Raw genomic sequence first — 17285 nt, 5'->3', positions numbered from 1 at the left:
AGCATTGAGGTAAAGCATTTGTCTTGCATGCAGAAGGATGGTGGTTCGAATCCCAGCATCCCATATGGTCCCCCCAAGCCTGCCAGAAGCGATTTCTGAGTGTAGAGTCAGGAGTAACCCCTGAGTGCTGCCGGGTGTGACCCAAAAACCAAAAACCAATATATATATATATATATATATATATATATATATATATATATATATATATATATATATATATATATATAGGATGTGTATAAGCATTTTTGTATATTAAGGTACACAAACTAAAAAAGAAAAAGAAATCTATACATTCCACAGATAAGTACTTATAGACATTATTTCTAAATGTTTAATGAACATAAAAATGTTTACAAGGTTGTGTGCCTTACGGTAACTACTTAAAGAATTCAAACAAGGGCCAGAAAGATAGCATAGTGGTAGGATGTTTGCCTTGCACGTGGACAACCCAGGAAAGACATCCCCTGAGCCTGCCAGGAGCAATTTCTGAGCACAAAACCAGGAGTAAACCCTGAGCACACTGGATGTGGTCCCAAAACCAACTCCCCCAACAAAAACAGAATTCAAATCGGTTTAGCTTTGACAAGCAAGATGTTCAGCTGGAAAGCAGAAAGGGTGAGAGGAAAACATGATTGTGTAAATCAGATTCAGATAAATAAGATGATGGCTAATTTGCACAGCCTTACAAAACATTTTTTCTGTTATCACAATTTTTTCTTAGATCAGTATTAAAACTATGTAGCCTGAAAAGTTTTTCATTACTCTCCTGAAAACAATTTTTCTTTTCTTTCCTTTCTTTTTTAATTTGAGGAAACCTGACTTAAGGAGCCTTTCACTGGGAGAGAATTAGTCTTTTTTTTCCCCCTTGGTTAAACACTAAAGATGTTAATGAAACTTATTTACAAGTATGTAAAGAGAGAGAAAGGAAGAAGTACTTGTTCGAGAGAGAACAAAGGCTTCTCCAAAGTGGAAATAAAAATACAAAGAAACAGACAAGCTAGCAAGACATGTGTTGAAGGGAGAACATGGGACTGAAGAACAAGCTGAGGATAAGTCTTTTATAGGATAAATGAACTACTTTTCCTTCTAACTGCACTTAAAACAATCTTTTTAACAATTTTAATTTTTTTTTTTTTTTTTTTTTTTGGTTTTTGGGGGCCACACCCGGCATGGCTCAGGGGTTACTCCTGGCTGTCTGCTCAGAAATAGCTCCTGGCAGGCACGGGGGACCACATGGGACACCGGGATTCGAACCAACCACCTTTGGTCCTGGATCGGCTGTTTGCAAGGCAAACGCTGCTGTGCTATCTCTCCGGGCCCAATTTTAATTTTTAATCAGTATGAGTTACAGAGTTAAAAAGTTATTCATTATGAAGTTTTAGTCATACCATGTTGCAGATCAATCCCTTAACCAGTGTCCATTTTTCTCCACCAATGTCCCCAGTCTCCCTCCTTACTTCCAGCCTGCATCTAGAACAGGCACTTCACCTCTCCACTATTATCCTAGTGTTCCTTTCCCTTATTTATTCCCTCTTAACTGTATTACCACTTTGGATCACCAAAGGGACTGTCAGGATGTCAGGGGCCTTCCCTTCTCTGGGCTAATGGGGCGAGTGTGGTTCACTGGGAGGGCTGAGAATGCAGCGTTGCTCAGGTCCCGTGATGGAAAATTCCCAGGACACCCAGGGTCTCTAGGGTGAATCATGCGATGCCAGGGATTCAATCATGCTGACATGCCAGGCATACACATTCACCTCTGGCTCTCTAAATGTAATTCTTTAGTAAAATAAACAGTGACCTTAGATTATCCTGACCTCTCATCAAAATAGACAGTTCTGTGGAATGGCTGACATGATAGTACACAGCATAGGGCATTTACCTTGCCCTGGGACCTACCTGGGTTAGATCCCAAGCATACCATATGGTCCCCCCAGCTTGCCAGCAGCGTTTTCTGATCAAAGAGCCAGGGGTAACCCGAGTGCCACCAGTATGGCCCCAAAACCAAGTACACACACACTTCTGTGAGTATTCTGGAGTGTTTTCTCTGTCTAAACCTTACCTGTGTAATATCTTCAGGTATATGCAAGCCATCAGAGTCAGTATCTTCTGCTTTCTCTTCAGATAATTTCCTGCTGGTCCTCAATGCACCTGGGTGAGAAATTGGACAGGCTGAATGAGTAAAACTGTAGGAAAAACAGATTTTTTTCCATTTATTACAAAGGAAGGCAATAAATGGAAGCGATAATACAAAGCAGCATCAAATTCTGGCTTAATAAATTAAATTTGTTAAAACAGAAATACCTTGAGAAAGACTTAGTGAAAGCTGTGATAGTGTCAGGGGACTGTTGGGGTGAAGACTTCAAAAATAATAGTTGTGATGTTAATAACATATTTTAAGCTCTTACTAATAAGGTAATTTACTCACAAATAGTTTAAGGAAGAGAATAGCTGCTTTACTTCTAAAATATAACCTGTCAACATGCGGAATGCGAATATATTTTATTTTTACTCAAAATAGTCTCCTCAGAGGATTTCCTCTACGAAGTCATACATTTTAATTTGTCTACCTGCATCATTGGTCCCTCCTGTTGGATTATTTTGATTTTGATTTAAGAGATTCTGAGCTTCCTCATCCACAACATCTAGTAGAGACTGAATAACTTCAGCTTCTTGGGGATCATCATAAATGTCATCATCTTGTATATCAGGTTCTGGAAAAATAGTAATTTACATTGCGTTTAACTTCAAGAATATTATTAGTAAGCAACAATGTGTCAGATTGAACATGCTAAGTCTTTCAAATTTGTAATTAAGATGTTGCACTGATGAGTGCGTGGGTGGGTTTCTTTATATGATTGAAACCCAACTACAATCATATATGTAATCAAGGTGTTTAAATAAATATATTAAAAATTATCTGAAAAAAAAATAAAAAGATACAGGCAATAAATCAGAAATTAAGAAAAAAGACACAATGGGAATAGTAGTTTAAGGAGAATGGTTCATGTTTCGTTCTAGCACTGTTCTAGCTACTGCAATGAAAGACCACCACTTTGCACTAATGAAAAATGAAACAAATAAGTGTCTTATGATATGACTTTACATAATGTAATATTTATTTTCCTACATTAATCTCAAACTATTAATTTATGAAAGAAGCACAGAGGTTTTATTACTAAGATTAAGGATATAATAAGGTATTCTAATGTTCCAAAGAAAAATTTTTGTAAACTAGGTTGCTTTTGACTGCTGCTTCCCACACAGAATATAAGAACACACTTAAAAAATGCTGTCTTGGGCCCGGAGAGATAGCACAGCGGTGTTTGCCTTGCAAGCAGCCGATCCAGGACCAAAGGTGGTTGGTTCGAATCCCGGTGTCCCATATGGTCCCCCGTGCCTGCCAGGAGCTATTTCTGAGCAGACAGCCAGGAGTAACCCCTGAGCACTGCCGGGTGTGGTCCCCCCCAAAAAATGCTATCTTTTCAATCATTGAAAAACAGTTTAAATCTCATCCCACAGCCACTGCCATGTAAAGAATGGTCCAATACCATAGCTTCATGATTTATTGTGGAAGAGATGCAAGTCAAATTGCTAAAATTCATATGTAGATCAGTCTTCATACTGAAAACTCTGAGGTAAATTATGGAAGAGGGTGGCCTGAGTCTTTACTCTGCGGAAGCCCTGGAAGCCACATTCATATCCCACAGCTATTGCCATATAAAAAATGGTCCTACTTCATTACTTCACAACTAATCTCTGCAGGGATGCCAAGTCAATGAAAATTTCAGGTACACTGGCTTTTAGACTGAGAGTTCTGGGGTCTTCTCAGAGTGGGGACGGACAGCCTCCTTCACATCTACTAGGACTGTCCAAAGTCCCAGCTGCCACACCTACTACATTCTACTGCCATGAAAAACATGGCCTAGGGGCCGGGCGGTGGCGCTAAAGGTAAGGTGCTTGCCTTGCCTGCGCTATCCTTGGACGGACCGCGGTTCGATCCCCCGGTGTCCCATATGGTCCCCCAAGCCAGGAGCAACTTCTGAGCACATAGCCAGGAGTAACCCCTGAGCGTTACCGGGTGTGGCCCAAAAACAAAAACAAAAACAAAAAAGCAAAAAAAAAAAAAAAAGAAAAACATGGCCTAGCTTTATTGCTTCACAACTAATCTCAGAAGCGATGCAAGCCACCCACCAATCACAACTGCAGCCCAATTCAACACGCAATCATGGAACTCTGCAGAGACACCAAACTGACCAAAGCATGCTGTTATTTAGACAGACATCACCAGGGCTTTTTTTGAGTGAATGTAGGCATCCTCCCCCACCTCTTCTTATACTTATGGAGGTCCCGGCAATTAAAACCACACCCCATAAAAGCTGCAATATTAGCCACAAAACTTGGAATTAATGGACCACAAGACTGCATTCAGGAACACACCAATTTAGATATCAACGTGCTTTGAAAACCACTTAATATTCAGAAACAAAACAAGTAACAGAAAATCAACTAGCAACAAATTACTTAGCAAACTTTCTGACAATGACTTAATGACCTCATTGTGAGATACATCAGTTTTCATAAATTTTATTACTGTGCTTTAAAAATGTCATTTCCTCTTACTAGTAAACAAGCAAAATAAAACACATTATTTCAGGCCTGCCAAGAGGATAGACTTCCCCAAGTGGGAACTTCAGGACTATGGTGGAGGAAATTTTACTGTGGTGGTGGGATTGGTCTCGGAACAAATGAAATATGAGCATGTAATATGTAATTATGTAATTATGCACTTTTTTAAATAAAGTAATTTATTTAATAAAAGAAGAGATGCAAATCAAATCAAGTTGCTGATCCTAGAAGTCCTGGAGTATTCAGTCCCATGACACCTCCAAATTTACAACAAATTAGATGGGAAAGTAGCATAGAAGATAATGAGGAATAATAAACAAAAACAATTAACACAGCTAGCAAAAATAGTCTATTAAATCCTTGGACTGACTTTAAGGATTCCATTGTGAAATGTAACAATTTTTACAAATTCTACTGAAATATTTTTTTATAATTTCATAGCCACTTATTTACTTTATTGTTTTATCTTTTTTAAAAAGATAATTATTTATTTAAGCATCATGATTATAAAGATGTTTGTAGTTGGGTTTCCATCATCATAGAATGTATACCACCCTTCACCAGTGTAACTTTTCCACCAACAATATTCCCAATTCCCCTTCTCCCCTACCCCTATCTTGAAGACAGGCATTCTTTTTCTCTCTCTCATTGTCATGGTGGTTGATAATGCAGTATTTTCTTTAACTGCACTCACCAATCTTTGTGGTAAGCTTCATATCAAAAGCTGGTCCTTTGGGCCCCTCATCTCTATTGTTCTTTGGGTATCATTATCATACTTTTATTTTTCATATATAGCACAGATGAGTGATATTTTTCTGCATCTCTCTCCTTCTGACTAATTTCATGAAGCATAATATTCTTCCTATCCATCTATGTATAGGAAAATTTCATGACTTCATTTTTTTTTAACAGCTGTGTAGATGTACCAGTTTCCTTAGCTATTTATCTGTTGTTAGGCATCTGAGTTGTTTCCAGATTCTGGCTACTGTAAATAATGCTGCAATGAACACAGGAGTGCAGAGGGCATTTTTTTATAATAATAATAATCTGAGAGGGCATTTTTTTATATTGTGTTTTTTACATTGCTTCAAGAAATAAAAGAGGGGGCTAGAGAGGTAGCACAACTGTAGGGCGGTTGCCTTGCACACAGCCAATCCAGGACAGATGGTGGTTTAAATTCTGGCATCCCACATGGTCCCCAGTGCCTGCCAGGAGTGATTTCTGAGCGCAGAGCTAGGAATAACCCTTGAGCACTGCTGGTGTGACCCCAAAACAAAGAAACAAACAAAAAACCAAAAAAAAAAAAAAAAAGAAAAAGAAGCAAAAGAGGACACAAGGAAATGGAGACACATAGCCTGTTCATGGATTGGGAGGATTAACATAATTAAAATGGCAATACTCCCCAAATCATTGTATAGATTTAATGTGATTCCTCAAAGGATACCCATGAAATTTTTCAAAGAAGTGGTTCAAACACTTCAGAAATTCACCCACAAATAGCAAAAGCAATCCTTAGAAAAAGAATATGGAAGGCATCACTTTCCCCAACTTTAAATTGTATTATAAACCAATAGTCATTAAAAAGCATGGTATTGGAATAAAGACAGACCCTTTATCAATGGAACAGATTTAAGCATTCAGAGAATGCTCTCCTGACATATGATAAATTAATCTTTGATAAGGGGCAAGAAATGCAAACTGGAACAAGGAAAAAGCTTTCAACAGGTGGTGTTGGGACGACTGGTTAGCTTCATGCAACAAAGTGAACTCAGAATTCCATCTAATATCAAGCACAAAGGACAAATGCAAATAGATTAAAGACCTTGATATCAGATCTGGAATCATTAGGTATATAGAAAAACACGTAGGTAAAATACTCTATGACATTGCGACTAAAGGCATCTTCAAGGAGAAAACACCATCTTTGAAACAAGTGAAAGCAGAAATAAACAAATGAGATTAAATTAAACTGAGAAGCTTCTGTACCTCAAAGGAAATAGTGACAAGTATACAAAGGCCACCCATGGAATGGAAGAAACTATTCACCCAATACCCATTAGATAAGAGGCTAACATCTAAGATATACAAGGTACTGACAAAACTTAACAAGAACACAAATCTAACCCCATCAAAAAATGGGGAGAAGAAATGAACAGACACTTCCTCAAAGAAGAAATACAGATGGCAAAAAGGCACATGCAAATCAAAACAACAATGAATTGCCATCTCATGCCACAGAAATTGGCACACGCCACAAGAACAAGAACAATCAGTGCTGGTGGATGTGGGGAAAAAGAAACTCTTATTCACTGCTGGTATGAATGCAGTCTAGTCCAGCCTTTCTGGAAAAAATTATGAAGATTCCTCAAAAAACTGGAAATTGAGCTCCTATATGATCCAGCTATACACTCCTAGGACATACCCTAAGGAACACAAAAACTCAATACAAAAATGTCCTCTGCATGCCTATATTTATTACAGCTCTATTTACAATAGCCAGAATCTGAAAATAACCCAGATGCCCAACAATAGATGAGAGTAAATGGAGTAAAATGCAGCTGTCAGTAAAGATGAAGTAATGAAGTTTTCCTGTACATGGTTGGACATGGAAACTATTATGAGTGAAATGTGTCAGAGGGGAAGAGAGACACAGAATGTCTCACTCATCTGTGGGATTTAAGAAAAAATAAAAGACAGTATTGTAATAATATCTAGAGACAAGAGATGACGGCTCAAAGGACCGGCTCATAATATGAAGCTTACCACAAAGAGTGGTGAGTACAGTTAGAGAAACAGAAGCCTGTTTCAAAGACAGGCAAAGGATGGGGGAGGAGGGAGATGGGGAACATTGGTGGTAGGAAGGTTGCACTGGTGAAAAGAGGTGTACTTTTTTATGACTAAACCCAATTATAATCATGTTTGTAATCATGGTACTTAAATAAATATATTAATAAAAACTATATGAACACATATGGTAAATATGAGGCAAGTACTAAAGATTACCTAATATATTTACATTATCTGCACTATTAGGACATTCAGAATAAATTGGACAATTGACTTGGAAAACTACCTTTGGACAAAACCAAGTTTGCTGATTCTATCATCTGAGAAGAACTTTTCTCTTCAGGAGACAGATCTTCACTTATTTCTTCCTCATTTATCTAAGTATAAAATGAAAGAAAAGCATTATTTTATCATTTTACTAACTTCAGGGAGTACGTGTATCACCACAGTTTCCTTCTTTCTTAGTTAAAAACATTCGTTTTGTTGCTCCTACCTTAGATTTGCATTTTAGAAAAAAAACAGTGAAATGAAATGTGCAAAGAAGATGGGATGGTCTATAGTCTGGAAATACCAGATCAAATAATATTAAATGTTTATTTGAAATACTCTTTTTTTTGTGTGTGGGATTGGGCCACACCCAGCAGTTCTCAGGGGTTACTCCTGATTCTGCACTCAGAAATTATTCCTGGCATACTCAGGAGACCATATGGGATGCCAGGGATTGAACCTGGGTTGCCCTACTCTCTGTGCTATCACTCCAGCCCTATTCCAGGTATTCTTTTTTTTTTTTTTTTTTTTTGGTTTTTGGGCCACACATGGTGACGCTCAGGGGATCCTCCTGGCTATGCACTCAGAAGTCGCTCCTGGCTTGGGGGACCATATGGGACACCGGGGGATTGAACCGAGGTCCATCCTAGGCTAGCGCTGGCAAGGCAGACACCTTACCTCTAGCGCCACTGTGCCGGCCCCTATTCCAGGTATTCTAACAAAATTTGCTAAATAAAATTTTAGTTTCTAAGAGAAAAATCCAATATATTTTGTTTCATGAACTTACAGAGGTGTAAACCTCTTTTTGGGAATTCATATTTTATGAGATTTTATTTTCCATAGAAATTTCAGATGTTACTGAACATCTGAACTTAGGTATTAAAATAGAAATAAAAAATATCAAATGAGTAATAGTGAAGCTAGTACAAGAACTTAGAATCTAAACAGAGATCTGAACAATACTTAGGTATTAATATGGTTTAAATGTATCTTAATACCCACTTCAACTTAAGAAAAATAACAATGGATTCATAGTTGAAAAGTAAATATTAGACGGAGAGTAACTTGAATTCTATGCAAAATTGTGAAGCACTTTAATAATATGTAGCCTATTAAACAAAATTGATTTAAGGTGTCAGGGATAGCTTGGAAACAAAAGAGCTTGCCTTGACAGCCCAAGGTTTGTGGGGATTGAGTGTGGCTCTATTTCTGCCCCTCTAGGGCTAGGTGTGGCTAGAGGCTTTGCTATGCATTTTCTCTGGACCCTGCACTAAACTAAACCCTGCACTAATCTAAGACAATTTAAGTTCTCTTATTTTATTATGTGGTAAACTATTTTCTGTAGTTTTTGAGAGCAATAAGCCTTTTTATTTTTTTATTTTTTGGGGGGGGCACACCCATTTGAAGCTAAAGGGTTACTCCTGGCTATGCGCTCAGAAATCGACTCTGGCTTGGGGGGACCATCGGGGACGCTGGGGATCGAACCACAGTCCGTCCTAGGCTAGCGCTTGCAAGGCGGATGCCTTACCTCTAGCTCCACCTCTCCGGCACCAATAAGCCTTTCTATTATGAAAGTAATGAACTGAGGTAATTTAGTATTTTTTGAGTAATTTTTTGCCTTTGTTTAGGGCCATATCTAGCTGTGCCCAAGACTTACTACTGACTTTACAACTCAGGGGTCACTTTTGGTGGTTGGAAACCGTATGTGGTGCTAGGGACCAAACCAGATTGCCACAGTACCCTACCTGCCGACTCTATAATTTTTTTTTTAATTGTGGTTTACAAGATAGCACATATTTTATTTATTTATTTATTGGAGCCACAGTCAGCAGTGCTCTTAAGCTCTTTGTTCTTTACTCTTTGGTCAGTGATTCCATTCCTGGTGGGGTAGGGTGACCATGTTGGTGTCAGGGATCTGTCCAAGTTGGTCTCATGAAAGGCTCTAGCTCTAGTACAAATTCATCGCTTTAAAATACACATTTAACACATCACATCCAGTACCAAAATACCAGTCAGTCTTATTCTACTATAGCCCTGTAGACTCCTGCTTTATGTCGAGAACTTCCCTCAGTTTCTGTCAGGCTTCCAAGAATTATTTTTCCTCTTCTGTTACTATTGTAGTGCTCACTAGTATAGAACGTTTGACATTTAAGAGTTTCGGCTTGTCAAGTTAACACCAAAGCAATTCCCATTTCTGGGGGTGGGTGGGGGAATTTTTGCCCATTTAAGGCTTACACTACTCTGCTCAGGGATCACTCTTGGTGTACTTGTAGGACCATATGCTATGTACGAAATATAACTTGGGTCAGCGGCATGCAAGGCTAACATCCTACCTGGTGTTCTATGTCTCTGGCCCCCAGTAATTAACACTTTTTTCTTTTGTTTTGTTTTTGGGCCCCACTTGGCAGTGCTTAGGACTTACTTCTGGTAGGCTTAGGAGACCATATGGGATGCTGGGGATCAAAACCAGGTTTGATCTGGGTTGTCTGCATGTAAAGCAAACGCTCTACCACTGTGCTATCACTCCAGCCCCTGCAATTCTATTCTTAAGTGCATTGTTCCCTTCTGGTTATCGAAGACACATGTATACATAAATTGAAAACCCCACCCAACACTAAGGCTATTTTTTTAAGGAGTTGCTTATTTAAATGCAGAGTGTTTGCCAAATGAAGCAGTGACTTATCTGCATACTTTATGTTCTAGTTGTTCAGTAAAACGTATTACTACTAGCAACATCCATGTGGAATAAAGGCATGTCTTTAAATATTTAAAGATATGCCTTAAAAATAAAGGCAAGAAATTATTTGGTCTAGCCTTAAGAAGTCAACTACTATAACCTGGAAGAAGGCGGCCTTTTACTGACCTTGGAGAACAAATTGCTTGGAGTGAGGGTGAGCTTATCACAAGGATCCACAGCCTGATAAACTGAAAGAACAACACAGACAGTGAGAGACGATTCAGTCAGAAAGGAGATCCATGTTTTTCTGCATGGCTTTATTATTATTTTTATTAGTATAGTGAAAGAGGCTATTACAGTGATATAAAATAAACTAAATAGAATCAATTGTCAGAGAAGAGATAGATCCTAAGGTAATAGTTAAAATTTTAAGTCAAAATAACTCATAAAAATTCAGTTCAGATTAAGGAGTTCTGGTGAGAGCTACCATTGCAAGTGTTTCCAGCTGAATGGGATAAATATTACAGGTGCTGAACTATACCCAGGCTACTAATTAAGGAAAGATAGTTTTTTTTTTCCCCAATGTCATTTCATTATGGTGAGCCATTTAGCATATAAAAGTAAGCTCTGGTTACAACTAGAAAAGGCTTGTGATGTATATGTAGACCAAATACTAATTTTAACTGCACAAAAATTTAATACTTATACTAAAATGTAGTTTTTTCTCTCTTATGAAGTTACATTAACATTTCTGATGTATTAATTTGCAAGATGCTTTGAAAGATCTGGTAGGGTCTGAAATAGTGAATAAGAAATAAAAAAGAAAAGGGAAGAAAATATAAGGACTTCTACATGAGAATGGCTTAAAAACAATTCCATCTAGCAAAATGATGAAGAGAGAGAATTTTTAGGAATTTTTATAATTTGGTGGATGAAGGTTCAAGGATTTCTTTCAATCTGATACTTCTTAGAGAGAACAAGCATCTAGGCAATTAGTAAAAAAAAGTATCAATAATAATATGCAGAAAATTCATTTTTGCTTTTACTTAAAAAAGTCTTTAATTGAATCACCATGAGATAGAGTTACAAATTTGTTCATGATTGAGTTGCAATCATACAATGTCTAACACTCATTCCTTTACCAGTGCACATTTCCTATCACCAATGTTCCCATTTCCCTCCCACTGTTTGCCCTACCTTTCCCCAACCTGCTTCTGTGGCAGCCATTTTTCTTCTCTCTTTCTTCTTCTCTTCCTGTTAGACACTGAGGTTTGCAATATGTACCCAAAAAAGTATCATGCATAAAAATTTACCTTGTTTAGGCACCCAGTTCTTGTCCAGAGTGACCCCTTCCAATGTTCATTGTCACAATGGTTCTGTCTCTGCCCTAAAAGCACTCACCGCTATTTGTGGCAAGCTTCCTACCATGAACTTGTCCTGTTGGCCCTCGGCTCTATTGTTTTGGGAATTATTACGATATGATATTAATTTTTTATGTCCCACACGTGAGTGCAAGTATTCTATGACTATCTTTCTCCCTAGGAGTCATTTTACTCAGCATATCCATTCATGAAGCAAACTTCATGACTTCATTTTCTCTAACATCTGCATAGTATTCCACTGTGTAAATGTACCAACTCATCTGTTCTCAGATGCTTATTGTTTCCAGATTCTAGCTACTGTAAGTGCTACAATGAACATAGGAATGCAGAGCACTTTTCTGCTTTGTGTTTTTGAGGCCTTAGAGTATATTCCCAGGAGCGGTATTACCAGGTCATGTGGAGCTTAATTTCTAGTTTTTTGGGGACTGTCCATATTGTTTTTTCAAGAACGATGGATCAGTCAACATTACCACCAACAATGACAGAGTCTCCTCTTCTGTCTCTACACTAGTACTGGTTGTTGTTAATTTTGATGTGCACCAGTCTTTGTAGTTTGAGATGATATCTCATTGTTTTGATATGGGTCTCCTTGATGATTAGTGATGTGGAACATTTTCATTTGCCTTTCGGTCATCTGTATTTCTTCTTTGAGGAAGATGTTATTCATCTTTTCTCTCCATTTTCTGATGGGGTTAAATACTTTTTATTGTTAAGCTCTACCAGTGCATAATAAATCTTAGGTATTAAATCTTTATTAAATGGGTATTGGGTGAATAGCTTCTCACATTGATGGGCAGTCTTTGTATTCTAGTCACCATTTCCTTTGAGGTGCAGAAGCTTCTTAGTTTAATGTAGTCCAATTTGTTTATCTTTGCTTTCACTTGCTCAGTCAGTGATGTTTCATCCTTGAAGATGTCTTTACCTTCAATGTCATGGAGAGTTCTGCCAAAGTTTTCCTCTATGTATCTTATGACTTCAGGTATGATATCAAGAACTTTAATCTATTTTGATTTGACTTTTGTGCATGGTGTTAAAGAGAGGTCCACACTCATTTTTTTTGCAGGTAGCTTACCAATTTCCCCACCAGCACCTGTTGAAGAGGTGAGGCTTTCCTTGCTTCACTTTGTACTTCCTGTCACTTAATGAAAGATTAGTTGATCATATACCTGTATATATAATCATATATAAAGGTCTGTCTCAGGATATTCTATTTCATTGATCTAAAAGACTGTATTCCAATACTAAGCTATTGTAAAGGCTACTACTTTCGAGGCCAGAGTGATAGCACAGCGATAGGGCATTTGCCTTGCACGTAGCTGCCCAGGATGAACCTAGGTTCAATCCCCAGCATTCCATATGGTCCCCCGAGCCAGGAGCGATTTCTGAGTGCATCTCCAGGAGTAACCTCTGAGCATCATCAGGTGTGGGCTAACCTGCCACAAGACTACTACATTGTAGAACAGTTGGAAGTTGGAAAAAGTGATGCCTCCCATCTTCTTTTTCTTAATTTGCTTTAACTATTAATGTTCCATATGAATTCCGTAAGAATTCATTTTAACTTTTCATGTTCCTTATGAGTTTCAGGAGTGTATGAACTAGTTTTTTTTTTTTTTTTTGAAAAAAAAAATGTCATGGGTATCCTTATAGGCATTGTATTAAATTAGTTCAATGCTTTGTGAAGTACTGTCATTTTAATAATGTTAATTCTCCCAATTCATGAGTTTTTCATTTTACCTATCACGTTTTTCAGTTCTATCATTTCCGCTTACATTTTTTTTTTATTTCTATGATCATATCCTCTTGAGTTTTACTGGCTGTCCATTCCTGCCATCGCCAATGGTCTAAAGCAGTGGTCCTCAAACTATGCCCGCGGGCCGCATATTGTATTTATTCCCATCTTGTTTCTTCACTTCTAAATAAGATATATGCAGTGTGCATAGAAATTTGTTCATAATTTTTGTTTTTACTATAATCTGGCCCTCCAACAGTCTGAAGGACAGTGAACTGGCCCCCTGTTTAAAAAGTTTGAGGACCCCTGGAAAGGAAGCTATCAGAAGGCCAGCTGAGAGGCCCCCTCAGCACAGATGGCTGACAGACTTCCCTGATAGTGAGGGTTGTTATTTCTCAGCTTAGTTATAAACATTTATTTGGCCTAAATATGAATCTCCCTTCTGCTATACTAAGTATGTATATATTTGAGAATTTATCTCAAATATAAGAATTAATACATGCAAATACAGCCTTGATTAAATTTCTTTTTTACCTGGAAAACTAGGCACCAAGAGATACATAAGAACAACTATAATCTTCAGTTTTTGTTTTTGTTTTTTTTTTTTTTAAATAAAAACCCTGTAGCTTTAAGCAGACTGCTCTCTCAGATGAAAGAAAAGTTTGTTTTGGAACATCTCTAAGGACTTTGAGGGACTTGCTAATTTTTACCTCGGACAGAACATCCAAGGTTCAGCCTGGAAGTAGCAATGGTTGTTAAGAAAGCTTTTACCAGGTAAAGATTTACATCTATTTCAAATAAGTATTTTTTTTTTTTTTTTTACCTCTTCTAATAAAACCTGTTTTTTAGTCAGACCTAGGAAGTTATTTGAGAAAGCCCTAAAAGCAAGAAACCTGTTCCCTCAGGTTTGAAAAGAAACCTTGATTGGCATCTTGGTAATTCTTTAATTTTACATCAGAATTGACACCTACAGTCTGGCCAGAGAGGAAAAATTGGAGATAACAAAATTTGCCCTCTTTAGGGCTGAAGAGCTAGCATAGCAGTGGGGCATTTGCTTTGAATCCCAGCATCCCATATGGTCCCTCATACCTGCCAGGAGCAATAACTGAGCACAGAGCCAGGAGTAACCCCTGAGCACCACTGGGTATGACCCCCCCAAAATGCCCTCTTTAATTCCAGGGAAGCCTCTGGGCTCTTAATTAAAATATATCTATTCTTAAGGTGAATTGACTTGAAGATCAAACAGTATATACTACAAAGCTTCTGTTAACGAGAGAGATAGGTTTTAGTTTGCAGAGAAACAAATATAAGACTTTTTTTTTTTACATACCACAAAAAACTATGACTGGCAAAAAATCCTGCCTATATACCCCATGTATGTTGATTAAAGTCTAATTCTTCCACCAACTTTCCTAGAGAACCTAGAGAATTCCCTGAAGTATCCAGACCAGCAGGGCCATGACATATTCCATAGTTCATTTTTTTGTTTGTTTGTTTTTGGGGCCATACATGGTGCTGTTCATGGGTTACTCCTGGGTATGCACTCAGAAATCGCCCTTGGCTTTGGGGGACCATATGGGACACTGTGGGGTGAAACCATCCTGGATCAGCTACGTGCAAGGCAAACACTCTACTGCTGTGCTATCACTCTGGCCCCAACATTCCATAGTTTTTTTTTTTTTTATCTAAAGTCCTTATCCAAGAAGCTATATAGGTGATTGATACTAGTTAGGTCTTCAGGACTACCATATTTATCCACCTAAATGTGGTGTGCTTTTACCTTCATTTTCCATTGTGACAGCTGCAGTGTTTCTTATGTGTTGTGGTATGGCTCACTGACTAGAAATGTGTGGCCATGGAGCAAAATGCAGTAAAATGCAGTAGTGATCTTCTCAAGGTACACTGATCTGGGTGTAAAAATGCTTCTTCTGAGTCACCAAGACCACCCCTGCTTCTGATTTGTTTCTCTGCCTCAGTTTCTTGGGAGTTTGTGGTTGGGTGTAGCCAAGCTGGCCTGGTTTCTCTTTCCCTCTAGGTGCACTGACCTGCATGTGAAAATGTCTCTTCTGAGTCCCTGTTGCCAGTTTGTCTGTCTTGGGACAGTGTGCAGAACTTACATTTTTAAAATAGGGTTCCTAGTAATCCTAGTTTGTGATTTTTCAAAACACATAAATAAGTTATATGTTTGTCAAATGAGATACCCAGAAAGATCGATCGCCAGGTGGTAACCCTAGGGCGGGTAAGACACAGCTACTCTTTTTACCTGTTAAAATAACACCCTTCTGGATATTGTTAGAAAAATGCTCTCCTGACTGTTCTTGACATTGTCTAACTCTCAGTAAACAGGACTGTTAGTAGCAAAAAAGACAGAATGTAGCAAGAAGAGACCTGAAGTCCTTCTTGGGTATTCAAGGTAATACAGTAAGGAGAGTAATAAATCTGTTTCAGCTTCCAAAATGCAATTACATAGATGAGATTTCTCTCAGACTGAACTGAATTTTCAATATAATTTATTCACTACCTATTGTACTACAGATGCAGCCTCTTAAGCTAATATTCTTACACGAATACTAGGAATACAAGCTAGATTTATCAAACACAATTATGTAAATTAGAGATGGAATCCGAAATTCAGTTTAAATTCTATCTCTACTGAACTAATTAATGTTGATATATTATCCTAATGTCTGTAACTTGATTTTCTTTTACAAGAAGGGGAGAAAAACAGAAGGGTTACAGAATTGTTTTGAGGGTTAAAATACCTAGAAGATGCTTGATTCAGAATAAATATGAAATACTAATAGTACATTTTCTTTTTTTATGTAACCCTGTTGTTAGATTTTTCAATCTTAACAAAGACAGTAGGTTTAAATCATTACTAGATGCACAATACTCTCAACAGTGTCAGCACAAATAACCTCAGGAATTATTAAAAAAGTTACTGTTCATTATGATAAACATTCATATATTGTTCATGCTATGTAACTGATGATATACATGCTAAGCTATTCATAATTTATTCATAGGAAATACAGCTTAAATATAGATCAGGTAATTTGCTACGGTCAAAGAAGACGTAAATATGGTTTGTTTCTGTCTCTAAATATGCTCCACTGCTGCTCTATTTTTTTCCTATTGTACAATGACTTTTAGAGAAGTTTCTATGCAAATGCTTCTAAGTAAAAATCACTTACAGAGATCATGCAAAACAATAAGAAAGGTCAATAAAATTACAGTTTTGGGAAGGATAATCTGCAATCCTCCTTTTGTAAGGGAGAGAAGAATTCCTTCTCTAGAATTACTTATGCTATGTAGCAAACGTACTCTTACCATTGGCTGTGGATGATTGTGAAGTTGAATCAGCAGGCCTCTTAGAACTGGGAACCACTGGATGACCATCCCTATTATTTAAAAAAAAAGAAAAATAAAGTTCTTAAGGTATTAAATCATTTGCTTAAATTTTTTTTTAAAAATCATGTTAATTAAGAGTTTTATTTTGGGTAACCTTCAAGAAGTTGAGAAACCTCTTGAAGTCTTTATCAGTCGTCAAGTACATGTACATTCCTAAGAAAGATAATCTTTTTTTGAAGGGAGGGAGATTTGAATCATACCCAGCTGTAATTAGGGTTTACTCCAGGCTATATGCTCAGCAACTACCCTGGCAGTGCTCAGGGATCGTTTGTGGTGCTGGGGATGGAAACTGGGTTCAGACTTATGCAAGGCAAGCACTTTAACTTCTGTATTATTTCTCTGGCACACATCTCTAGAATATTAGCTAATAAATTTGTTGGCTTTTGTGACTAAATTTATAAAAATT

The 17285-nt window shown here is 37.6% G+C and overlaps 1 protein-coding gene across 1 annotated transcript in view; it reads right to left on the bottom strand.

Moving 5' to 3' along the window:
• The window catches only part of PTPN13 (protein tyrosine phosphatase non-receptor type 13), a 196595-nt gene that overhangs the window by 19575 nt on the left and 159735 nt on the right, over positions 1-17285 (bottom strand). The window contains exons 35-39 of the mRNA XM_049789778.1: positions 16799-16869; positions 10544-10605; positions 7700-7790; positions 2568-2711; positions 2060-2148 (exon numbers count right to left, since the gene is read on the bottom strand). Of these exons, the coding sequence (XP_049645735.1) occupies positions 2060-2148; positions 2568-2711; positions 7700-7790; positions 10544-10605; positions 16799-16869 (457 nt within the window). The remainder of the gene's footprint in view (positions 1-2059; positions 2149-2567; positions 2712-7699; positions 7791-10543; positions 10606-16798; positions 16870-17285) is intronic.

The sequence above is a fragment of the Suncus etruscus genome, chromosome 16, assembly GCF_024139225.1.
Source record: "Suncus etruscus isolate mSunEtr1 chromosome 16, mSunEtr1.pri.cur, whole genome shotgun sequence".
Lineage (NCBI taxonomy): Eukaryota > Metazoa > Chordata > Mammalia > Eulipotyphla > Soricidae > Suncus > Suncus etruscus.
The sequence above is the reverse complement of the archived record's forward strand: the minus strand, read 5'-3'. Positions and strand labels throughout refer to the sequence as shown.